Genomic DNA, 25,254 nt, shown 5'->3' with positions numbered 1-25,254 from the left:
ACAGCCCCTTAGGGAAGGCAGGCGCTAAGGCAGGGGAGGCTGGCGGTCAGAATAGGGTCTTTAACCCACACTCCCTCCACCACGGGCTGGGGGATGAGTCCTTTCTTCCCTTTATCCCAGAAAGGAAAAACAAGGTTGGTGACTTGGTGTAATTAGGCCTTTTACAGTGCACAGGTGCCCCTTGTCCAGCTCCCATCTGAAAGGTGGCAGGGCAAAGCTACGGTGACAAGGAGTTGCTGGGCCACACAGGAAAGCAGCATTGGATTATAACCAGCGCATAAAACAATACCCACGGGTCCAGACTGATAGGAATGTAGGACTAAGAAATGCGGGAGAATTCCAAATAATCTATAGAGGTTATTAGCTAATAATAGAATCTATCTATAATCTGTCCTTAGAGAGGGTGGGACATAACTCCTTGTTCCTTAAGTGTGGGCTGCACCCAGTGACTTCCTTCCAAAGAGGACAGTATGAAGAGGGAGAAGCAAGTTTACAGTGGAGAAACCTGACAAACGATACTTCAGCCAGGTCATCAAGGTCAACATCCATCCTTGATGTGTGATGAGACTATGCCTTCCTCTGTGGCCTCCCTTGCAAAACACAAAATCCCGCAGCTGTCAGAGCCAGGAGAAACCAGGAAAGCCTGAGGAGCTGCCAGAAGCAGGAGGAACCTAAAGAGGCCCGGAGACTAAAGGGAATGTGGGATCCTGGAGCAGAAAAAGGACGACAGGGGAGCCGCATACGTCTGAAAAAGGCATGGAGGTCGGTTCGTAGTAGTGTCCCAACAGCGGCTGGTCAGTTGTAAGCTGTGTGCATCCTAGTATGAGAGGCTAATGACAGAGGGCACTGCGTGGGGGGTATATAGGAACTCCCTGGATTATCTTTGCAATAATTCTGTCAATCTAAAACTGTCTCAAGGAAAGTTCATGAAAAGAGAGTGAAAGAGGGAAGGAAAACGAGGAGCTTGGCTCTGTCCCGGCCAGGCGCTGCCGTAGGCCAGCCGGGACAAGGAGCAGTGCGGGTGGAAAGGAGCGGGGGAGGCGAGTGGAGCAGACAGCTGCTTTAATTCCGAACAAGACGTCACAGCCCTGTCCCACCCCCGCACCTGGGAACCCTGAGCACAGGTGAGCTGGGCAGCTGCAGGCCTGGAGAGACAAAGCAGAGGGAGGTCTGAGTGTGTTCCTCCTCTAGCCAGAGGAATGGGTCACCACGACTGTGGTGTGACTCCTCAGCGGTCCAGGGAATAGGGAATAAAGGGATCAGGGTCCTCGAAAGTCAAGGTGAAGCAGGAGGGGGACACACCTCCCCTGTTGGCAGGAGGAGAAGGGATGGTGGCATCCAAGGGCTTGGAGGACAGTAGAGCAGAAGGGCCATCCTTGGGGCTGGGTTCTAGAATGCCAAAGGAAGACCCAAAGTGACAGCAGTGCAGAATCTGAGGGACGAGGGTGTTCCTGGGAAGGCGTCCAGGGGGGTAACCACAGTCCTGGGCTTTGTTGGCTGTCCCATCATGCTGGGCTTCCTCTCTCTCTGGGACCCAATCAGACACAAGCAGAGGCTCTCCTGGGTGCCGAGAGGCCGCCTGCTCAAGGCGGGGGCGCTGCCTTGGGGCAGTCCCAACTGCTGGTCCCACAGAAGAAGTCCTCAGGGAGCTCACTGAGGAGTCCATCCAGGTCATCTGCAGGGGGACATGGAGAGGGTAGACGGACTTAGTGACGACGTTAGGGTTCCAAGGGACTCGGGTCCCAAGCTCCTGACTCTCAGGGGGTTCTGGACCTGGCTGCACAGTTGGGGAGTTCCCTCCCCCTGGGCAGTGGTGACTGGGCCTGAGGCTGACTGGACTCCCGGCTTCCTTCTGCTTCCCACACATGCACACATCACAAGAGACAAGGACAAAATGCCTGGGCCTTTCTGTCAAGAAAGACGCTCCCCTTGGCCTTGGGCATGACCCTCTATCCATCCAGAGGCACAGTGCTTGACCAGAGAGGCTGCAGGGATCCGCCAATGCAACCCGCTCATTGGATGAAGGCAAAAGGCCAGAAAAAGTCATCAGACACATTCAGAATCACGGCATTCGGGAATCCCTTTCTTACCTGAAGAGCATGAGACATGGGCCCCTTCCCCTGTGGACCTTCCTGGGCGTGTGGAATGAAAGCACCTCTCCCTGACTGCAGTTCGCAGCGGCAAGCTTGTGTCTGAGAGCTTGGAAGCCACCTAGCTCAGTCATCCCTGCTGGGACTATCCCAGTTAACAACAGCAGCTACCGCTCGCTGACCCAATGCTCCTGGCCATACCTGCTGTACTCATCCCTTTCCGAACTCACAAAGCCCTTTGGAGGGCGTGGTTCCTCTTTACCATCCCTGCTTTGACAGAATGGAGTTTAAAACGGTCAGGTAACTGGTGGTGAGCGTCCTCAAGCTCCATCTGAGGCCAGAAGCACACGGCTCCCAACCAGGGAGCTCCAGTGTAATGGATGGGCTCAGGCAGCCCATGGGGTCAGAATTGGACACCACGCCTGCAGAGGCTAGCTTCTGGCCTGGCACAGAGCTCCTGACAACCATGACGCTGCTCAAAGAAGTCCACTTGCTGGCATTCAAAAAAATTTTTTTGGTAGGACTTTTTCTTTTTTTTTAAGATTTTATTTACTTATTTTTTTAAAAGATTTTATTTATTTATTTGACTGGTATCACAAGTAGACAGAGAGGCAGGCAGAGAGAGAGGGGGAAGCAGGCTCCCTGCTGAGAAGAGAGCCCGATGTGGGGCTCAATCCCAGGACCCTGGGATCATAACCTGAGCCGAAAGCAGAGGCTTTAACCCACTGAGCCACCCAGGTACCCCAAGATTTTATTTACTTATTTGACAGACAGAGATCATAAGCAGGCAGCGAGGCAGGCCGGGGGGTGGGGGGCAGAGGCTTTAACCCACTGAGCCACCCAGGCGCCCCTAGCATTCAAAATTTAATTAAGGTGCCTGGCACTGTACTTAGGGAAGTGAGACTGGAATTTGATTGTACCAACAAAAGGTGATGGGGCGCCTGGGGGGGGCTTGGTCGGTTGGGCGGCCGATTCTTGATTGTCGCTCCGGTCATGATCTTGGGGTCCTGGGGTCGAGCCACACATTTGGCCCTGCCCTCAGCCAGGACTCTGCTTGTGAGTCTCTCTCTTCCATTCCCTTTGCTCCTCCCCCGCCTCAAATGAATAAATACATCTTAAAAAATAAGAAAAACAAAAGGTGTCCCTCACTCATTACACTATGACTGTTCAGGGAAACTCGATGTTAAATGAAGGGCAATGAGCAGACTATGTGGGCCTATGAAACTGGGAATCAGAGTAAGAACTAGTGTTGGTGGGGTGCCTGGGTGGCTCAGTGGGTTAAGCCTCTGCCTTTGGCTCGGGTCATGATTCCAGAGACCTGGGATAGAGTCCCACATCAGGCTCTCTGTTCCGTGGAGAGCCTGCTTCCTCCTCTCTCTCTTCCTGCCTCTCTGCCTACTTGTGAGCTCTGTCTGTCAAATAAATAAATAAAATCTTAAAAAAAAAAAAAAAAGAACTAGTGTTGGTGTCTCCCAACTCTGTCCAGCCACGGCTAGTAGCTGCCTGCTTGGCAAGTCTGTCCCTACAATGGAGATGTGACACCAGCCACAATATTCTACAGATGACTCTCCTCACTTATTTCATGAGCTCCAGTAACCTCCTGATGATGGTTTGGCTTGTCAACCAGCTTACTTATAAGGAACGAGTGCAACATCTCAGGGAAGATTCTAGCATGAGGGGTAGATACCCTTTCGTAGGCTATAGGCTATAAGTAAATTGGCTTATGTGGTTTATCCATTAGTCCAATGTGAATCTGATTAATGTGAGACACTTACCCACAATCCCATGAATTTTGGGGCTGGACAGGGTTGAATTTATGGAATCCAAAAGCTAAGGCTCACACTTGGACTGTGTACGCTCCACGTGGGTGATGCTCCCTCCCGAGGAACAAGCTGGTCATACCCTTACAGGTCTGTGTTTGGGCTTCTCAGGTCTGTTTCTTGGTGCCACCCTAACCCCATGGATGTCTGACTCCTCAGCCCTGCCTGCAGGATCTCTGAGCTTAGTCAGAATGGGGAAATCAGCTCCCAGAAGACTCAAGGTGTGGCACAGGGGTGGTGTCCATCCATCCCCTCCTTGTGGGTAACCACATGGCCTGGAAAAGGGGAGACCCGTGGATCCCACTGTATTTGTTTATGTAGCCCTAATCACACTACTATAGTTAGTTTGTGGCCTACAGCCTTGCCAAAAAAGATACCACATCTGATTTCTGGAAGATTCTGTAAGACCCAAGGATTCACAGAAGGAGGGAAGAGATGTAGCCAGATTCTCCTGGCTGCGCTATCCAAGAGGAAATAGAAGAAGAACCGCTTTTGCTCCTGGGTAGGCTGACTGCCTTACCTGCTTCTGGGAGCTCTTCCTCGAGGGATGCCCCTGTCTCTGTGTTCGGTGCTGTTCTCAAGCCTTTTCCAGACTTTGCAGTCTCATGATGGGGGCTGCCAGGGAAGCTTCCCGGGTTCTGGGGACAGAGGGCCTGGTTACTAATGTCCGTGCCCCTGACATCCCTCTGGACAGTCCCATGCCACCCGGACAACCTCAAAAGAATAGGTAGGGGCTTAGGAAAGACACGACAGAGGAGTGTGGAAGGGGCCAGTCACCGAGGGGAGGGAGCTGAAATACCAAACACCCCAAAGAGCAGGTAATTAAAAACACAAACTTTTTTGGGCGATTTTCTTTCCTAATTCTGTTGGTATCTGGTGTTTTAGGAAATCTGTATATACCAGGAACAGAGTGAAGAGGCCATTCAGAAATATGTTGAGGATTTGGCCTGGGGTTAAAAATGAGATTTTAGGGGGCGCCTGGGTGGCTCAGTCATTAAAGCATCTGCCTTTGGCTTGGGTCATGATCTCAGGGTCCTGGGATCAAACCCCACATCGGGCTTCTTGCTCAGCAGGAAGCCTGCTTTCCCTTTCCCACTCCCAAGCTTGTGTTCCTGCCCTCACTGTCTCTCTGTCAAATAAATAAATAAAATGTTAAAAAAAAAAAAAAAAAAGATGAGCTTTTATGGGTTCGGAGATTCAGCCCCATGTCACGCTCATGCACTGGGTGTGGAACCTGCTTAAGATTCTCTCTTTCTCTCTTTCCCTCACTAAAACAACAACAACAACAAACACCAAAAAAACCTTTTAAGAATCTGCACACTAGGGGCACCTGGGTGGCTCAGTGGGCTAAAGCCTCTGCCTTTGGCTCAGGTCATGATCCCAGGGTCTGGGGATAGAACCCCACATCTTGCTCTCTGCTCAGTGGGGAGCCTGCTTCCCTCTTCTCTCTCTCTGCCTGCCTCTCTGCCTGGTTGTGATCTTTCTTTGCCAAATAAATAAAATCTTAACAAAATAATAAATAAAAACAAAAAACAAACAAACAACCTTTCCTTTAAAAAAAAAAAGAATCTGCACACTAGCTAATATACAGTCAGGTAATGGAAATTAGTAATTAAGCTGTTTTTTAAAAGAATATAAGCTTTTTATTATTTTTTAATTTAATTAATTAATTAATTTTTATTTGACAGAGAGAGCGAGAGATCACAAGTACGCAGAGAAGCAGGCAGAGAGAGAGGGGAAAGCAGGCTCCCCGCTGAGCAGAGAGCCTGATGCAGGGATGTGGGTCTGGATCCCAGGACCCTGAGATCATGACCTGAGCTGAAGGCAGAGGCTTAACCCACTGAGCCACCCAGGCGCCCCAGTAATTAAGCCATTGACCATCATTTGCCGTAGGGAATGGGAAAGAAGAAGAGTAAGTTTTATGTTTTGCTTTATTCTGTACCATTGCAATTTTTGTCAATGTGTATGGATAACTTGACATTTAAAAGGAAAAGAAGGATGAGGTTTTGGGAGTGGGTGATTTTTGAGAAAATGTGGAAGGTTAAGGGGAAAGATGAGGGAAATGGGAAGTACCCCACCGAGTGAAAGGTGTAACTTGAGAAGAAGTCATCAAGTCTAGAGCATTCGCTTTTTAGATGAAGCAACAGCAGGGGTGGGGACAGTACCTGCCAAGGTCAAGTTACAAATTACCAGCAGAGCGGAGACAGGAGGTCTCCCCACCCCCAGGCCAGGCCCAACAACCCAGGACCCCAGGAAGGGGGGAGGTGGCCACAGAGGGGACACCATGCGCCAGTCAAGGGCCAGCTCTGCACTCTTAACCTGGAGTGGAGCTGCCTGGAACCCTAGTCTCCCTTAGTTCCCAAAGGGGGGTGTCCCCTCCTGAGTTCTGTGCGGGTGCCCCCCACACCCAGTAGAGGTGGAGGCCAGGAGGGCAGATGCAGAGCAAGGGCTGGCTCACATGACAGGCCATAAGCAGCTCCCTACTCTCTGCCCCGCCGCCTGTAGCAGATCTGACCCTGAGTCACTTACTGAGGGCCACACCACCCCTCACCCAGGAAACCACAGCCTCGTTAGTTCTCAGGTGACTCCATCCTCCCTGGTGCTCAAGCCTGCCATCAGATCACCAAGTAGCCAGCTGCTCTAGGTCCTGTTACTGTGCCGTCTGGCAGGCGGGGGCCCTGGGAACAGGAGGATGCTGTACTGTCTTCAGAGGCATCTCTTCACCTCGGGGTAACTGGCCCCTTCACGCCTCTGCTCCCCAGGGTGAAGGAACGGAAGGTACCAGAAGATCCAGCCAGAGAGAGGCCCTGTCAGCCCCCATTCCATCCTGCTCCTCTTACCTTGGGGAAGGGCTGAGACAGCTTGAGGAAGCTCCCATCCCCGGAATCTGGGCTGTAAACACGGACCAGGTTGTTGGGCGTCACGTTGAGGTAGTGATTCCGGAGTGACGGAGAGAACACTCCAACCTTGAGCCGGGGATGGGGGAAGGTCAGTGTCCTCATGGAGCCCTAGACATGGTCAGATGCTACCCGGTCCCCGCCTGCGTCTCTCTCGCTGGCCTCGGCACCGGGGTCACACAGATGGTTTCACCCCAGCCCTGGGACCAGAGCAGAACCAAGTACTGCACCCTCCGGCCCTCACAGCACCACCCCTCATCCCCACCCACCTCCGAAGGATGGGAGCCAGGCCAAGCCCTCAGGGACCTTCTCCAGGGCGGGAAGGCTGGAGAGCAGGTCCCCGTTTGGGGTGCCCCTCACCTGCTTTAGCAGCAGCACCGAGCCAGGTTTCAGCTCACTCTGGCGGGTCTCGAGCAGCAGCCTGTGCACCGTGCCCTGCATCTCTCCTGCAAATACCACGTGGCCCATCAGGCTGGGTCAAGGGCAGCACAGGGACTGCTTTGGGCCCTGGCTGGGAAGTGGACCGCTCACTGCCTCAATTTTCCCGTCTGCAGATAGAGAGGACGACTCTTCCTCATCCCCTGAACTCAGCGAAGGCCACTCATCAGACCCGCTCAGGGCCTGACTGCTCACCTGTGGGGTCCTTGAAAACCACGCTGGCGTCCATCACGCTCCGCCTCAGGGACTTGATCATCACAGCCATGTGGGGGACCTTGTTCCTAGGAAGCTGTTTCAGGGCTGCCTGGTTACGAGGAGAGGCATTTGCTGAGCAAGCAGCATCCCACCAGTGATGTTCCCAAGTGGGCCAGGGCAACTGGAGTGGGGGGGGAGGGAGCGGGGAGTGGGTTCCGAGGACAGACATGGTGATGATCTTCCTTTTGTGGAGGGCAAAAGGGTGGTCTGAAGGCCTCATCCTGTCTCTCTAGCAGAACTGAGGCTGGCAGGGCCTTCATCTATCACTACCCCCTGCTTCCTTTCTCCAGCATGTCTCTTTATACAGAGCTCTACCTCCGTTGCCGTGGGCATGTGTCCTCACATGAGGCAGCTTGAAGAGTAGCAGTGTGCTCACCCCATCTCATCCAGGACCTGGACACGCAGAGACATACCCATACCCCACTTTCACCTTCCACCTATGCCCAGTAGTAGTGAAATGCTGGGTGAGGAGAAGATACAACCAAAGGGACTCCATGTAGCTGCTTGGAGATAGGCCTGGGGTGAGAGGGAGCAAAAGGACAGCCCCCTTTCCTAAGGTGGAGGAGGACAGCAGGTTGGTAGAAAGGGTAGAAATGGTCTTTCTTGGGGTGCCTGGGTGGCTCATTTGTTAAGCGTCTGCCTTGGGCTCAGGTCATGATCCCAGGGTCCTGGAATTAGGCCCTGCACTGGGCTCCCTGCTCAGCGGGAAGCCTGTTTTTTTCCCTCTCTGCTCCCCCTGCTCTTGCTGTCACTCTCGCTGTCAAATAAATAAATAAAATCTTTAAAAAAAAGAAAGGAAAAGAAATGGTCTTTCTTGCACAGCTCAGCACCCAGTATCCTTACCTTCCGCAGCACCATGACAATGCTATAGGCACAGAGGAAGCAGGTGGGGTCTCTCTCGTCTAAGCCCAGAGAAGACTTCATGGCCAGCCACGGCCCTCGCCCAAAGTCCTCCTCTGCTGATGCCTGGGAACTGGTAACAATCTGGTACCACAGAGCAAAGGGGGCCTATGTGAGTGGATCCACTCCCTTCTGACCTTGACTGAGACAGGATGGGGGGCTGGGAGGGAAGGTCGAATTCCCTGCAGCATGGTAACCAGTCTCTTCCTCTCCCACGTCACAAAATGGTATGAGAGATTTTGCTGCATAGCATATCTTTCACTAAGCAGCAATACCAAAGGTTTATTTTATTTTATATCAGGTCCTAACTTTGGTTGCACTGAAGCAAAAGGCTATGTCACTTGTGTAACAGACTCGAGAAGTATTGGGGCCGGCGAGCCCCCGCCCCCACATTGCCAGGTTTCCAGAGTGCCTTAGCCATTTTGAAACCAGTCACATTTTTATTTGGGCTGCCTCTGGCTTAACTATTAATCTTCTTACATTAAAAAATGCTTTGGGGCGCCTGGGTGGCTCAGTCGATTGAGCGTCTGACTCTTGGCTTCTGCTCGGGTTGTGGGACTGAGCCCAGTGCTGGGCTCTGCACTCAGTGAAGAGTCTGCTAGTCCCTCTCCCTCTGCCCTCCCCCAAATAAATAAATAAAAAGTCTTTAAAAAAGAAAATGTTTTGTAACCAGACGGATCGGTGGATGGGCAGCAAAGAGAATTAAAAGCAAAAGTGGGTGTGCGGGTAGAGCAGGTCAACCAGAACCCCGGTGAGGAGGGAAGATGGGTCTCACCCCCGCAAAAGGAACCCACTGGAGGCCAGACGAAGGCAGATCCTTCCCAGCTCAATTCCCAGAAACCTGCGAGGAGGGTTCCCGAGACACAATTTCCTAATACTTGTGACACTGCCCTCCTCTGAGGGAAGATGGGAGTTAGCTGGGCCTTTCTTTCTTAGGTGAGAGAGAAGACTGGACGCGTGACATGGGTCGGCATCAGGACAGGCTTCATCTTCGGCTAGTAAAACCACCACATCCCCAAACGGCCTTCCCCATGTGCCTCTGGTGTGGGAGCCCCGGAACAGGCCTAGTACCCCAGACTCTGCTTCTCAACTCCTGAAACCCACAGGGGTGTCCCTCACCCTTAAACAACGCCCAGAAAGTCAGCATATGCGTGGAACTAGTTACCTCTGTCCGGAATTTAGCCAGAGCACCATGAGTTGGAGTCTGGGGTGTGGAAACCATGATCTCCTCCAGATGCTTCCCGCTGAGCTACAAGGGGAGAGAGAAGGGGAAGGCGAGAGCACGCGCGGCAGCTGTTACTTACAAGTACAGCTTCTTGTCTGGGTTACATAATGAGTTCAGGAAACTATCAGGGACAATTAACACATATCACAGCTCTCCTAACGAAGTCTCAGGAGCCTTGCTGGCAGCTCAAAAAAGATGCTTTGGGGATTGTTTGGGGAATGTGAGGAAGCTGGAGCTGGCCCAGGAGCAAAACCCAGGGCTTCCTGAAGGAGCCAATGACCCGGATAGGGAGGCCTGGGATAGGCACAGAGGCAGCTTTCCCCAAGTCCCTTCTCAGGGACCTAACCCTTCCCCGCAGGGATCCAGCCCAGGAGGAATGTGGATGGCCTCCTTGGATTTCCCTTAAAGTGCCAGCGAAGGGCAAGGAATGGGCAGAAATGATTTGAACCAGCCTTAAAATGAGAGGAAAGAGTGCACCAATCACAACCAGACCAGACGCTCAGGGTCCCTTTATCTAGGATCTGATCCAAGATGGTTTGACGGAAACTGTCCCTCCACCACCACTGACTCCAAATGGTCGGCATAGCACAGCTTCCCCCTGCTGACTCCACACGTCCGCCACAGTGGCCCGTTCCGTGTACCTCTGACAGCATCCTGCCCTCCTGCCTCTGGGCCTTTGCACATTCTCTTCCCTGTCTTCCCACTGCTGAGATGTCTCCCAGAGCACAGCTTTCCTACACGCACCTGTCCATCCACCTCCTACCTGACCCTCCAAAGCCCACTCAATCACCCCAAGGAGCCCAGAGTCTCCGCAGCACCCAGGGACACTCTGCATTTTACGTATCACCGCTCGTTTGCATCTGCTGCTTCTGCTGTGCTGTGGACAACTTGGGATGGGAGCCATGCCCATCTTAACCTCTGTGTTCTCAGCTCCAAATTAGCAAATATAAGTGAGTGGCTCTTACTGCCCCAGTGCTAGCAAACAGTAGGTGCTCAACAAAGGAAAGGCGTGAGGTTCTCAGAGCCCGGAGCGCCTCTCTCACCTGCGGTATTCAGTTCTTCCTTCCCACTTCTTTTAACTTCTTCTGAAGCTCTGGAAACCCTCTCTCCACACTTCATTCCCTCCTCCCCCACTCCCCACCCCCCATGTCTGGGACAACTGTCCCTCACCTGGTGAGGCAGGACCCCAGCCGGGCCAGGGAAGCGCCGTGTTTTGGGGCTGGTGGGCTGCTGGGGTGTCCGGTGGGCAGCAGTGACCAGCCGCACCAGGTGGTTGGTGACGATGGGTGTCTGCAGAGCTGCCTGGGGAACCGGGAAGGAATGGGAGCTCTCTGGGGTGCTGAGAGGACACCTGACAGAAGACACTGGTGCTCTGGGTCGTAAGGGGCTCTGAGGAAACGATCCGGAGATAGTCTTTGAGGGAGCAGAGCACATGGAGTTGGGAGCCCGTGGCCCGGGAAAATGAGATTTGCCAGGTATGGAGGCGTCTGGACACTGGAATGAGTGACCAGGAAAACGGTTTTGAGGGCAGCTCTGAACAGGCCCGCCAGCTGCTTGGAGAGGCTGTGGTGCCTGAAGAAGGGGGCCCCTCCGACAGGCTTCCAAGCGGGGCTGCTGAACAGGAATGGGAAAGTCACTGGTGGCAGCCGATCTCGCATGGGGCTCTGGAGTCCTGCAGTGGACAACAGGCTCTGGAGGCTCACCATGGGCTGACAGGACACTAGTCATATTGGGGGCAGGCACAGGCCCCTTCAGGCAAGACCCACTCAGCTCAGTGACCCGGGCCTTTTTAGCCACTGCTGAGTCCTCCTGATGCCATGTGGCCAAGATTCCTGGGGCCTCACTGCTGCCTCCAAGGTCCAGGTCCATGCTTGCGAGGACCTTATCAAATTCATCTTGTTCAGGCCCCTCGAAGCCTCCAGTTACCGGCTGCTGGCTCTCAAACCTGAGCAGGGAGTGGGAGGCAGAGGTCTGGTGTCTAGGTGGCACTTTGAGCACTTCTGCCAGTGCCACGCGTCTCTGATGGCCAGTCCAGCTGCTGGAAGTTGGGATAGGCCTTAGGGAGGCTGTTCCTACAGAAGGTGGACCCCTGATGGCCGTGGGCATGCTGGAGGTAGAAAGGCGGAGTCCTAGGGCTGATGGGCCCAAAGCCTCTGAAGGAGCAGTGGGGCCGGATGGCAGCTGCCCGGGAGACTGTGCCTGCCCGGAGTCCCGTGGGCTGGAAGAGGAGGGTCTCAGGCACCCAGCCTTCACAGACCGAGAGCCAGCAAGCCGATTCTCTGCATCCTCCACGGCAGACAAGAAGTCCTACAAAGAAGCAAAGATGGTGGGTCTTGGCATCCGGACATCAAGAAACACTCTGCTTTTACTGTTCCAGGTATGCAGTAGGTACATGGAAGCAGATACATGGAAGTAGGAAACCAAGGCATGAAAGGCCGTGGTGGGGTCTTTTACCACCTTTGACCTTGCCCATGAGCCCACTTCCAGACTTTTTAAAAAGATTTTACTATTAAAGTAATGTCTACATGCATTATGGGACTCAAACTTGTGATCCCAAGATCGAGAGTCGCATGCTCCATGGAATGAGCCAGCCAGGCGCCCCACCACCCCCAGACTTCTACCAGAACCATCCAGGGGCGCCTGGCTGGCTCAGTGGATGGAGCATGTGACTCCTGATCTTGGGGTCGTGAGTTCAAGTCCCACGTTGCATGTAGAGATTACTTAAAAATAAAACCTTTAGCACTGTATGTTAACTAACTGGAAGTTATTTTATTTATTTTTTAAAGATTCCATTCATTTATTTGAGAGATAGAGAGCATGAGCTGGAGCAAGGGTGGGTAGAGAGAGATGTAGACTCCCTGCTGAGCCAGGAGACCAATGTGACTCCAGGATCACAACCCGAGCTGAGGGCAGATGCCTAACCAACTGAGCCACCCAGGTTCCCCACTAACTAGAACTTAAATAACTATATGAAGAGGGGCGCCTGGGTGGCTCAGTCAGTTAAGCGTCTGACTCTTGATTTTGGCTCATGTCATGATCTCAGGGTTGTGAGATCGAGCCCTGCATTGGGCTCCACGCTCAGCATGGAGTCTGCTTGAGATTCCTTCTCTCTCCCTCTGCCCCTCCCCTCTCTAAAAATAAATAAACTAATTAATTAATTAAAATTTTGAAGAAAAAAGTCTTAAAAAAAATTCTAAGGCTAAGTTTACAGGTAGCTTCTCTTGGGGGGTGGGGGAGCAGTGGTATTCAGGGGAGTAGGCAGAAGCAAACATACCAGGCACCAAGGAATCGAATCACCCAAGATTACACACCCATCTCAAGGAAATAAGTTTTCTGGTGTCCAGCCTGTGCAACAGGGGTCTCTCCAGCTGGTCATGCTGCCTGTCCTCAGCCCACTCCTCTCCCCCTGCCCCAAGACACACACACACACACACACACACACACACACAACCTTCAGTAAGCCGAAGAGGCCTTGGATCCAGCAAAATAGGCAGACGTTAAATATAGCTTTTCAGGCAGGTTAAATTAAGTATGGATTCCAGTTGGGAAGCAAGGTGAGATTGACACCTTCGAGAGCAACAGACCTGTTCTGAGGGTGTTTTTGAGTCAGAACTGCTGATTTAACTGACAGGAAGGTCCCCTCCACCCCCATCCTTTGGTGCTGCATTGGATTGTCTGGGCCAGAGAAGGGTTTTTCCCTGCTTTGTGTATTGTCAGGAGAATGGCATACCCCAGCGGGACTGCCATGGGGTTTAGCAATAACAATATTAGAATTACAGCAGCAGTGAAATCCTGACAATCCTTTTCTCCTAAAGAGCTTAGACATGATGTCATCTGCCTGAGGAAGGAGGAAAGGGGCTGTTCTTAGAACAGAAACTTGAACTGTCAGAGTCCTTCACTCTTTTTTTTTTTTTTTAAAGTAATCTCTATGCCTAACATGGGACTCGAACTCAAGACCCCGGGATCAAGAGCCAACATGCTCCACTGAGCCAGCCAGGTACCACAGAGACCTTCACTCTTAATCCCATTGCCAGCCCCACAGTCCTCTCATCACCTGGTAAGACCCGAAAGGGACACTTAGCAGTCACTTTTTCAGCCTGTAATTACACATCTCCAAAGCTGAAAGACAAAGACAGGGACACATCTCCTCAACAAAGCTGGCAATTTTGAATTTTTTGTAAAAGCAAAATTCAAATCCCCAAGTGATGACAAAAACATCTTACAATTTGAAATGGCACTGGGTGCCGGGGACCCCATACACATTTTACCAGAATTCTCTCAATGAATTTTCACGATGGTCCTAATAAGTGTTATTATTATTCCCATTTTATGGATGCAGAAATGGAGACTCAGAAGTTAAATAACTTCACAGAACTAGGACTAGAAGCCATATGTGTCCCTGTCACTATGTCTTAGGGCCTCAATGAATGAGACAAGCCAGAGACCGGTTTTTAAGAGGTCTAAGAAAGGTCTGTCTTCGCTTTCAAACCTTAGGTTCCAAAAGCCTCAAAGGAAGAGGAGTGCGGGGCTTGGGCTGCCAGAAGGGTCCCCGGTGCAGCATTCATCACCCGGCTAGGTACAAATGGGGCATCTTGACAAATCCTAAATTCGATTTTTAAAGCACAGTGCTGGGAGACAAAAAGTAAGTTTGAAAGGTTTGTCATTGATAAAAGAAAGCAATTCTACTCTATAAATATAGTTTAGTATCTATATCTATGTATGTCAGCCTAGAATCAGGAGGCCAAGACCTCACCCTGGTTGTTGGTGGTGTGTTCTTAAACAGGTTATTTTACCTCTTTTGCATTTTGCCTGCTTAAATCTTGCCTCTTTCTGAAAAGGGTTTCAGGTAGCGATTTAGGGCCTCCCAGACCAAACTATATCCTTTGGATCTGAGCGGGAAGAGAGCTGCGGGGAGTGCTAGCTAGTTCAGTGATCTCTGACTATACCCCGAGATTAGAAACAGCCCTGCTTGGGCCTATCCCCAGAAATTCCGATTTAATTGGTGTGTGGAAAGGCCTCAGCAGGGGTGATTCTGACGTGCCAGCTTCTGATACAGTCTAATCCCTCATCTTCTGAGCAAGAGGGAAGAGTATTTGAGGCAGAAGAACATCCCTCCTATTATAGAAGAGAAAACAGAAGGCCAGAGAATGAAGTAATTTGCCCTGGCTCATGTAGCGACTTGGTGACCCCAAGCCTCCTGCTATCCACTAACTGTGTTGTCTGTGGCTCTCCATAAACTTTCTTCCCACCTCAAGTATGCCATCATAAAGGTGAACTGAATCATCCACATGACACAGCTTCCAGGCAAGGGCCCTAGTAATTTAAAGGTATGTCAATTAGGCAGCTCACATCTCTGTTTTTCTGTCTCTAAAACAGTTAAGTAGGTTGTTTACATGTCTCATCTTCTCTCAGCCTCTCACAGACAAAAAAGCTATACATGTCAAGTAAAAGGAGGCTGGGGCAGACTGCTTCAAAATGTTCTGGGTCTGGGTGTTGACAACTCAAGACGTCCTCTGCTATCTCTGATCACCAACACTTCCTTACCTCATCTTCAAACTCCTCTTCCACAGTAAACAGCTTCTGCAAACTGCATGCCTGAAAGGAAAACAAAGCAATTGAGGTTGGAGGAGAGATACTGCTTACAAGTACATTCTGTCCTCACTACGCTTCTTTCCAATTCTAACAAGACCATCGGGTGTACTGTTTTTTGTTTTTGTTTTTTTCCCTAGTGTTGAGGGAGGAATAAGGGATGAGGAAGGAAGAGATGGGATTTACTTAAAGATTTAGAGGATTCAAAAATAAACAAACAAACAAACAAAAAAGATTTAGAGGATTCAGGGTCGCCTGGGTGGCTCAGTGGGTTAAGCCTCTGCTTTTGGGCTTTGGGCTCAGGTCATGATCTTGGGGTCCTGGGATCAAGCCCCACAGCGGGCTCTCTGCTCAGCAGGGAGCCTGCTTCCCCTTCTCTCTGCCTGCCTCTCTGCCTGTCAAATAAATAAAATGTTAAAAAAAAAAAAAAAGATTTAGAGGATTTGGAATCCTTTCTTGCAAAATAATCCACTCGGGTCCATCTGTATTCACCTTGGAAGAGGGAGGAAGAGGCAAGGGGAAGGCTTAAAAGGGTGCATGGGTCATTCTTTAGCCTCAGCACTGGGCACATGGGCTGAAGGATTTTGCAACATCCCAAAAAGTTGGCCTGGGGAACCTATGTGAAACGTCAGAGAGGCTACCATAAATCCAAGCATGCCCAGTACAGTGGCCTTGTTTCTGAAGCAAGTGGTTTCCTTCTATCTAATCCCACGCACCAAAGCCAGCGTCCCAAGAGGGTTGGATGCCCCGGCCCAGAGCTCCTTCTTTCTAGGCAGCAGGGCTGCTGTGGGCAGTTCTTAGACGTGTCAAGCCCAGCGCGGCGGGCTGTGCCTACCCCCGCCCCCCGTTGCCAGAGCAGCAAGAGCTATAGTGACACACACCCCCGCAACCCAGTGCCCAAGGATCAGGAGGTACGGGGTTGGGGGGGAAGGGGGTCGGTTCTGGGGCCGTGACGTTCGGGCACACCGAGAACCACGAGCAGTTCTCCAAGAAGAGAGGTAAGAGCAGCAGGAGGGAAGCAGGCCCAGAGGGAGGTGCGTGGAGAGAACCTTCTCCAGGCAAGCCCTGACTAGAGCCCAGGTGTTCCGAGGCCACCAAGCTCTGACCCAAACCTAACCCGGTTGTGCGGCAGTTCCACCGCCTGGGGCGCGGCATTACCATGGCGACGGCGGGCGGCCTCTGACCCCGGGCGGGGAGAGTGTTTTGTCGGGCAGGCCCCCCACTCGAGGAGTCGCCGGGGCCTCGGACTTGTCCCGGGCGGGACAGTCGGAGTCCGGACTTGCGGGGTCTCTGGAGCGAGGTCGGAAAGTCACGACTCTGAGACTCGGGCGGGGGCCGAGAGGGGGTCGCCGGAAAGCCGGGGGCTGAAGCCCGTGGCTGCTTTCGAAGTGGCCGCCACTCCGGCGTCTCCGCCTCTTAAAGGGGCGGGCCTATTTCTATCCCGCCGACGCAAAGACTCTTCTTCCTCTGTCTTCCGCCTCGGCCTTAAAGGGAAATGAGTGGGCTCTCGGTCGCCCCCCAGCGGCCCCTCGGGCCAGGTTGGTTGGTTCAACAGGAGTTCTGGGACCGCAGGTTGGGTCCCCAGTTCCGCCCATCCTCCTCTACAGAGGGACGGGGTCCTGGAGCATAACTCTCATTCACATTAGAATCCGCCCCACTGGCTGTTTGTTCATCTATCCACCCATACTTGCAACACGTATATTAAGCAAAGATGTTCTTGGTCTTGTTCTTTTTAACCCTTAATATTTCAACTTAGATCTCAGATCTTCCCTGTCACTTCTCAAGTAACATCCCTCCCCCATCCAACACTCTGTTCCCTTCTCAGCGCTTTCCATAATTTATAACTGTCATGATATACATTTTTATTGCGTGTCCTCCTCCCTAAAATACGAGCTCCTGGAGTTCAGCACAAAAAGCAAACAAACAAACAAAAATGAGCTTCATGAAGGCAGGGACTTTGTCTGGCTTGTTCAACTTTGTGTCCCCAGCACTTAGCACAAGGCTCAACAGAATTATTGGAGGAGGGGCGCCTGGGTGGCTCAGTGGGTTAAGCCGCTGCCTTCAGCTCTGGTCATGATCTCGGGGTTCTAGGATCGAGTCCCGCATCGGGCTCTCTGCTCTCTGCTCTCTGCTGGGCGGGGAGCCTGCTTCCCTCTCTCTCTCTCTCTCTCTCTGCCTGCCTCTCTGTCTACTTGTGATCTATCTCTGTCAAATAAATAAATAAAAATAAAAATATTTAAAAAAAAAGAATTATTGGAGGAATTCTACAATGACTGCCGTGTATCTGGCATAGTACATAACACTGAGGATAGAGAAACTTAAGACTCCTTGTGCCCTCAGCTTTACAACTTAGGGAGACAGGTCAAAAGGTAGTCTAGGCTAGTTGTGCAGAGAGATGGGCAGGGATGCTGTGAGCTGGCAAAGCTAGCCTTCATGAGCCAGCCCTCAGTCCTTCCTCTGTTCTTCTTCTTGCTTGTCACTATAAAGCTAGTTGGAGAGAGCTTAGGGCTGCATAATTTTGAGGACTCAAAAGACAGGAGGAAGGTAGCTGACTCAAGTTCTTAATGATCTGATCTGAGCCAACCTTGGATTGTCCCCAGGGTGGCCTGGCCTGGCCTCTCCTCTGGGCAAGCATCATAGCTTCTTGGGGACCAGTTTACCTGTCCCACATCAGAATGGAAGCCAGAATTGTGATGGGAGATGGAAGCTGGACCCCTGCAACTCTCACCCAAGTTAGAAATTCCCTCACAGCCTCTGTGCTTCTTCTGAGCTGGGTACAAAATCCCAAGTATCCCACTTACAGACCTCCTCTTCCTAAGTGCAGCTCATTCTGCTCAGCTATGGATAGCCCTGGAGACCCATTTGGGGTCCTGGGGCATCTGGGCTCTGCCAGCTCCAGCTGAAGGGAGATCACAGAGCCCAAAAGACCAAGAGGGCTAAGAGCAACTCCTACCCACCCTGAAGTCTGCAGCTTCCAATTTTAACCACTACCTGATTTTGTCTTCACAAAGGTCCCAGGAAGAATGGGGGGGGGGCATGGTATTATTTTACAGATTAGGAAACTGAGGCCCAGGAGGTAAGAGAGCCCATCAGGGCCACACAGTCCCTCAGTGGTAGATCTTCTAATGGGAAATCCTGTTTTCTCCTCCATCACTTTTCTAAGTTCAATGAATTTGACATCTATGGCCCCCACCTCCTGTTAGAGCTTGGATGGGGGGTGGGGGAGGTGGTCAGAGCTAATGGAAAATGTGGACCTGAGACATTTTAGAGAGGAGCTGGCAGGACACAGTGAAGAGGTGGTCTGTGATTTTAGAGCTGGGAAGGACCCCCATGCTGAAGGGTCCCCTTTCCCCCAAATCAAACGTCTTCTCCCCAGCGCTGTCATCTTATGGTCAAGGCAAGAACTGGGTCTCCATGGTGATGGTGCCTATGTCCTCTTCTCTCTCCTCTTTTTTTTTTTTTTTTAAAGATTTTATTCATTTATTTGGGAGTGAGAGAGAAAGAGAGAGAGAGAGCACAGGCAAGCAGAGGGGAGGAGCAGAGGGAGAAGCAGACTCCCTGATGAGCAAGGAGACTGCCAGGGGTTTTGATCCCAGGACCCTGAGAACATGACCTGAGCCTGATCATGACCTGAGCCCACACTTAACTAACTGAATCACCCAGGCTCCCCTTCCTCCTCTTAGAAGAGAGGTTAATGTTAAACTCTAAGAACCAGGCTTGAGGATAATGGAAACTCAAGCCAAAAAGGAAGAGGTGGGTTCTGGAAAAGGGCAAAATGGGTGCCAGGTCTCAGGCTGGCACTAGACGACACCAGATCCCCAGCTATGAAGTGGGATACAAGGAGAATAAGTGTAGTGAGGGGGCCTTTTTTAAAAAAAAGATTTTCTTTATTTTTTTGAGACAGAGAGAGAGCATGCACAAGTGGGAGGGAGGGGCAGAGGGAGAGGGAGAAGCAGACTCCCCACTGAGCAGGGAGCCCAAAACAGGCCTCAGTCCCAGGAGCCCAAGATCACGACCTGAGCCAAAGTCAGATGCTTAATGCAACTCAGCCACCCAGGTGCCCCATGGCGGGGGTGTGGGGTCTCAAAAGCACTCTGATTTAACTCATAATAATAGCAGCCAGTACTTCCTGAGCACTTTCTGTTCCAGACAAGGTTCTGGAACTTTCCACATATTGGCTCACTTAATCATTGTAACAAGCCTCAATATAGGTGTTAGGATCACTTCTGCTTCACAGAAGAGGAAAGGGTCAAGGTCCTTTCCCAGTTCATATAGGTAATAGGTGGGGGCGCTGAGATGATGAAGCCAGCTGTCTGATTCTAGCCTCCACAGGCTTAACCACCATGTTGTTTGGCCTGCGAGAATTCCAAGGAACTGGGTTCTTAATCTGGGGCTTCAGGGACTGTAAGTCCCCTATAATTATGTGCAAAAGATAGTTTGCCTATGCATAAATGCCTTGTTCTGAGAGAGAATCCAGGCTTTCGTTACATTTTCTCAGGACCAGGATAGACCCCAACTTCCCCATCCCTGTCTATCCCTCACCTTGTCCAGAGACCTTCCATTATACACCAGGCCTTACCAGCTCCTGCCTGAGCTATGGTGGTAGCTTCCTGAATGTTCTCCCTAGTCCAAGCTGTCCTTCCTTCTGTCCATTCTTTCTAACACGCAAATGGGATACTATTTCCCACCGCAAAAATTTTTTAATTCCCCCAGTTACTGGGGAATGACATATAAAATCCCCAGGGCCTGCATTGCCCTGGCATTTTCCCCCCTGCCCTAGCTAATCTCTCAATCTCTCAAACCAATCTCTCAATCAATACCAATCCATCTCCTTCGCACTCCTTCTTCACCCTCCCCTCCAAGGATGCCTCTTCAAAGAAGCCTTCCTTACGACCCCAGGAGGCCCAGCTTTACCCTCTCTTTGGTTCCCTACATTTGGGGCCTACTTTCACTATAGCTTGGGTCTCTTGTGTGCCCTGTATTGTCTATAGGTTTCCCTCACACCTTCCACTGGACTTTGAACTCCTTCAGGGCAACAGCTGTGGCATTTCCTTTGTGACCAGTATTTAGCATAGGACTTGACACACGGAAGACACTCAGCCAAGGGTTTGTTGAATGACTTAATGCCATTTCACAGGAGGGAATGTTAATGAACCCGGGCAACTCCATGCTTATTTCCCCAAATCCCTGCAGTTGCTGGACAACAAGACTCACTTTCTTAGATACAAAGGAGGGCACACCTTGAGTGTGTGTGTATGCATGCATATGCATACCTATGCACATGTGTTTGGAGATAGCGTGCTGCATTGGCTATGAAGTCAGACGAATCTTGGTTTATATTTGTGGGGACACTGGGGGGAGGGGGGAGTAGGCTCCACAGACCAGGTGCTGTCACTTGACGACGTTCCGTTGCCTCTCTGAAGCTTAGCTGTCTCATCTATAAAAATGGGATAATACATCGCCCTTTGCAAGGCTGCTGTGAGATTAAATGAATTAATGCATCGACATGGCTAACTCCATGCCTGGCACGTTGGCAGGGGCTCAGCAATGTGGGTTCCCTCGACTCCAACTTGAGTTTGTGAACACGAGCTGAGATTCGTTATGAGAGCCGCATGGTTTGAGTTTGTATCTATTTCAACATATTTGCAAGTGCATTTTGCCCTAATTTGTGTTTTTATTGTATGAGCCCTTGTATGTGAATCAGTGATGATGATGTGTGTTTATGTGTTTGTATTTACATTTGCCTTGGTACGGACAGTGGCATACACCGCAGATGTGTATACACATTGAGAATCTTGCTGGGCTGTGCTGGTGGGTGTGTGCTGGGTGAGTGAGTGCAGTTAAATGTCTGTTGTGTGCTGCATAGAAGGTGGGGGTGCTGAGTGTCTGGGACTGGGGGAGGGCTGATCTGCTTGTTCAGCTTTGTGTATGCTGAAGGTTGTGTAGACTAGCACTATTCATAGACCATTCTGTGTTGATGGACGTCTTCTCTTTTCTTTTTTTTAAAATTAGATTTAATTTATTTCTATGAGAGAGAGAGAGAGCAGAAGCAGGGGGAGTGGCCGAGGGAGAGGGAGAAGAAGATTCCCAGTTGAGAGGGGAGCCCAAAGTGGGGCTCCATCCCAGAACTCTGGGATCATGACACGAGCCCAAGACAGATGCTTAAAAAACAGGCTTAGAAAACAGAAGCTTAATGGACTGAGCCACCCACCCACCCACCGGATAGAAGTATTTTCTATCCACTCTGCCCCCCAGAGTAGTCACTAGCCACATGTGCCTACTGAGCCCTTGAAATGTGGCTGATCAGACTAAGGAACTGAAGTTTTAATTGTATTTAATTTTAATTAATTTAAATGTAAATAGCCATGGGTAGACTAGATAGAAACCTCAAACTTGTTCTCCACAGACCAAGTGGTGTGCATCCCCCTCCTTCTCACCCCGGAAACCCTTTTATGGGGTCCTGACCCCAGCAGGTGAGTGGACCCGCCGGGTCCCGGCCCGCGCGCGTGTGTGCGCGCGTTGCGCGCGTGTGCGCGCCTGTGTGCTACAGTATGAGTCGAACTGAGGGGGCTGCTGCAGCCTACCCCCCCTCCCCCCAGTCCCCAGGAGAGCAGTGAATCAGCCTGACAATGAGGTGAGTCATTCATGAACTGCTTGGCCGACCCAGCAGGCGGGAAGCAAACGTCAGCCAGCCTCCCAGCCCTACCCCCTACAACCCCCCAGTGGGATCGCTCAACCCCACGCACTGCAGATGTTGAAGAAACTGACGCGGGCGAATCAAGGCACCAAAGCTCATCTCCTCAGCCCCTCCTTCTGGTTTGCAATCCATTCATCCCCCAGCCCCTTTCTCCCCTCGGGTGGCTGGCGTTTGAGTCATCTCAAGATCTACGCCCCCAATCCAACCCCCACCTGCTCTGACCTCTCCCAGTTGGTCTTCCTCCAAAGCTGGGGTGGTGATGGGGGAGGGGATCGGCAGGGAGACTGGACCCTTGGTGAGGTGCCAGGGTCTGCCTTTGGCAGCCAGGCTGACCCACTCAAGGCTGGGGGGTGGGGCGGGCTCAGGGCAGGCTGTGGCTGGCTGAACCTCAGGGAGGTGACATCCAGCCTTCTTGGAGGAACACCAAGAAGAAAAGGGGGTGGCAGGGAAGGAGTTCCTGAAGGGTGCTGCCAGGAGCAGCTGTGGCTGCTGGTGAAGAGGGGACCTGGAGGGGATAGGAGTATTCCTCTGTTTTCCAGAGAAGTCCCCCATAGTGGTCTCCCCAGTACCACTCTTCCCGTCAGTCAGCCGCCTTCTCTTGGACTGAAACTTTTCTGAGGCTTCTGACTTGGACAGCTGGTCCCATGGCAGTACCCCTTACTGAGTCAGAAAATATCATCGAAAGCCTTAAAAATGTGTGGACACTTTGACAAAACAATTCCACTTCTGAGAATTTATCTTAAGTAGTAATTGATGTATACAAAGATTTAGCTATAAGAACATGCACCACAGCGTTATTTAAAATGGTGAAAATATGGGGCGCCTGGGTGGCTCAGTGGATTAAGCCTCTGCCTTCGGCTCAGGTCATGATCTCGGGGTCCTGGGATCGAGTCCTGCATCGGGCTCTCTGCTCAGCAGGGAGCCTGCTTCCCTCTCTCTCTCTCTCTGCCTGCCTCTCTGTCTACTTGTGATTTCTCTCTGTCAAATAAATAAATAAAATCTTTAAAAAAAAAAATAAATAAATAAAATGGTGAAAAGATGGGACACAAACTAGATGTTCATCAAAAGGGGGTTGGGGGCGCCTAGGGGGCTCAGTGGGCTAAAGCCTCTGCCTTCGGCTCCGGTCGTGATCTCAGGGTCCTAGGATGGAGCCCCGCATCGGGCTCTCTGCTCAGTGGGGAGCCTGCTTCCTCCTCTCTCTTTCTCCCTCTGCCTGCCTCTCCACCTACTTGTGATCTCTGTCTGTCAAATAAATAAATAAAATCTTAAAACAAAAACAAAAAAACCCAAAAGGGGAGCAAATAAAGAGAGTGGTAAAATCACAACAGAATACTATGTAACCACTGAAAATGATATTGTGGAAGAAGATTTGATTGCATGGGAGTATTTTCATGATGTATTACCTAAAAAATTAGATTGTAAGATATTGTATACAGTGTGATATCTTTTTTCTTTTTTTTTTTTTAAAGATTTTATTTATTTATTTATTTGTCAGATAGAGAGAGAGGTAGAGAGAGAGCACAAGCACACAGAGTGACAGGCAGAGGCAGAGAGAGAAGCAAGCTCCCTGCTGAGCAAGGAACCTGATGTGGGACTCGATCCTAGGACGCTGGGATCAGGACCTGAGCTGAAGGCAGTGGGTTAATCAACTGAGCCACCCAAGTGTTCCTGATGCCATTTTTCTTAAGAAAATATGAACATGGAGGGGCGCCTGGGTGGCTCAGTGGGCTAAAACCTCTGCCTTTGGCTTGGGTCATGATCCCGGGTCCTGGGATGGAGCCCCGCATTGGGCTCTCTGCTCAGTGGGGAGCCTGCTTCCTCCTCTCTCTCTCTCTCTGCCTGCCTCTCCACCTACTTGTGATCTCTGTCTGTCAAATAAATAAATAAAATATTTTAAAAAAAGAAAATAGGAACATGGAAAAAAAGATTAGAAACATTTATTAACAATTGTCCTCATGAGACCAGAGACTTAGAAGTAATTTTACTTTCTTCTCTTTCTCTGATTTATTTCCCCCAGAATTTCTTCCATAAGAGTCTGTGACTTTTTATAGCAGAAGTAACAATTAATTTATTAAATGTTTAAAAAAACAATTTGTGGGAGGCAGTAATGGGAATTAACTGTAAGTGGATATCTATTGAGGTGATGAAAATGTTTTAAAACTGGATTTTTGTGGGGCGCCTGGGGGGTCAGTGGTCTAAAGCCTCTGCCTTTGGCTCAGGTCGTGATCCCAGGGTCCGGGGATAGAACCCCGCATCTGGCTCTCTGCTCAGCGGGGAGCCTGCTTGCCCCTCTCTCTCTGCCTGCCTCTCTGCCTTACTTGTGATCTCTGTCTGTCAAATAAATAAAATCTTAAAAAAAGAAACAAACACGCAAAAAACCCCTGGATATTGTAATGGTTGTGCAATTTGGTAAATCTAAAAAAAATTGACTTGTATACTTAAAATGGGTACATTTTATATTATGTAAAAAGATACTTAAAATTGTTCAAAAACTCTTAATAAAAATCATTTGCAGGGCTGTCTGCCATGAAGGTTAGTCTTCCAACAGGTCGGGGAATGGATGGCAGATAAAATACAGGACACCCACTTAAATTTGAGTTTCAGATAAGGAATAATCTTTTTTTTTTTTTTTTAGATTTTATTTATTTATTTGACAGACAGAGATTACAAGTAGGCAGAGAAGCAGGCAGAGAGAGAGGAAGGGAAGCAGGCTCCCTGCTGAGCAGAGAGCCCGATGCGGGACTCGATCCCAGGACCCTGAGATCATGACCTGAGCCGAAGGCAGCGGCTTAACCCACTGAGCCACCCAGGTGCCCAGGAATAATCTTTTAATATAAGTATAAAAATAAACAAGTTTTAAAAAGTCATGAACTCTTGGGGCACCTGGGATCGAGTCCCGTATCGGGCTCTCTGCTCAGCAGGGAGCCTGCTTTCCCCTCTTTCTCTCTCTGCCTGCCTCTCTGCCTACTTGTGATCTCTCTGTCTGTCAAATAAATAAATAAAATCTTTAAAAAAAAAGTCATGAACTCTTAATATAAGTATACAAAATTAATCCTCGTGTATCTGAAATTCAGATTTAACTGTGCATCCTTTACGTATTTTTTTTTAAGATTTTATTTATTTATTAGAGAGAGAGAGAAAGCAGGAGAGGAGAGAGGTCAGCGGGAAAAGCAGACTCCCTGCCGAGCAGGGAGCCCGCTGCGGAACTCCGGATTCCAGGACTTCAGGATCATGACCTGAGCCGAAGGCAGTCGCTTAACCAACTGAGTCACCCAAGTGCCCCTCCTGTATGTATTTTTATTTGCTAATTCTCGCTGCACCCAGCCTGGAGTCCTTGGTTCTG

General features: G+C 50.6%; 1 protein-coding gene across 2 annotated transcripts; it reads right to left on the bottom strand.

Moving 5' to 3' along the window:
* Window positions 1-1,045: 1,045 nt before the first annotated feature.
* HROB (homologous recombination factor with OB-fold) lies at window positions 1,046-16,622 on the bottom strand. Of its 2 annotated transcripts, XM_045080766.1 has the most exons (11): window positions 16,373-16,622; window positions 15,170-15,220; window positions 13,680-13,744; window positions 10,796-11,932; window positions 9,566-9,649; window positions 8,344-8,484; window positions 7,441-7,549; window positions 7,168-7,253; window positions 6,751-6,876; window positions 4,431-4,548; window positions 1,046-1,675 (listed from the first exon to the last, which is right to left on the bottom strand). In XM_045080766.1, the coding sequence occupies exons 4-11, from the start codon at window positions 11,729-11,731 to the stop codon at window positions 1,584-1,586; spliced, it is 1,692 nt and encodes a 563-aa protein (XP_044936701.1). In that variant the 5' UTR covers window positions 11,732-11,932; window positions 13,680-13,744; window positions 15,170-15,220; window positions 16,373-16,622; the 3' UTR covers window positions 1,046-1,583. The 2 variants fall into 2 exon arrangements, with proteins under 2 accessions (XP_044936701.1, XP_012901478.1); XM_013046024.2 differs by lacking the exon at window positions 13,680-13,744.
* Window positions 16,623-25,254: the final 8,632 nt, after the last annotated feature.

The sequence above is a fragment of the Mustela putorius genome, unplaced genomic scaffold, assembly GCF_011764305.1.
Source record: "Mustela putorius furo isolate JIRA1106 unplaced genomic scaffold, ASM1176430v1.1 tig00000487_pilon_pilon_pilon, whole genome shotgun sequence".
In the NCBI taxonomy this organism is placed as follows: domain Eukaryota; kingdom Metazoa; phylum Chordata; class Mammalia; order Carnivora; family Mustelidae; genus Mustela; species Mustela putorius.
The sequence above is the reverse complement of the archived record's forward strand: the minus strand, read 5'-3'. Positions and strand labels throughout refer to the sequence as shown.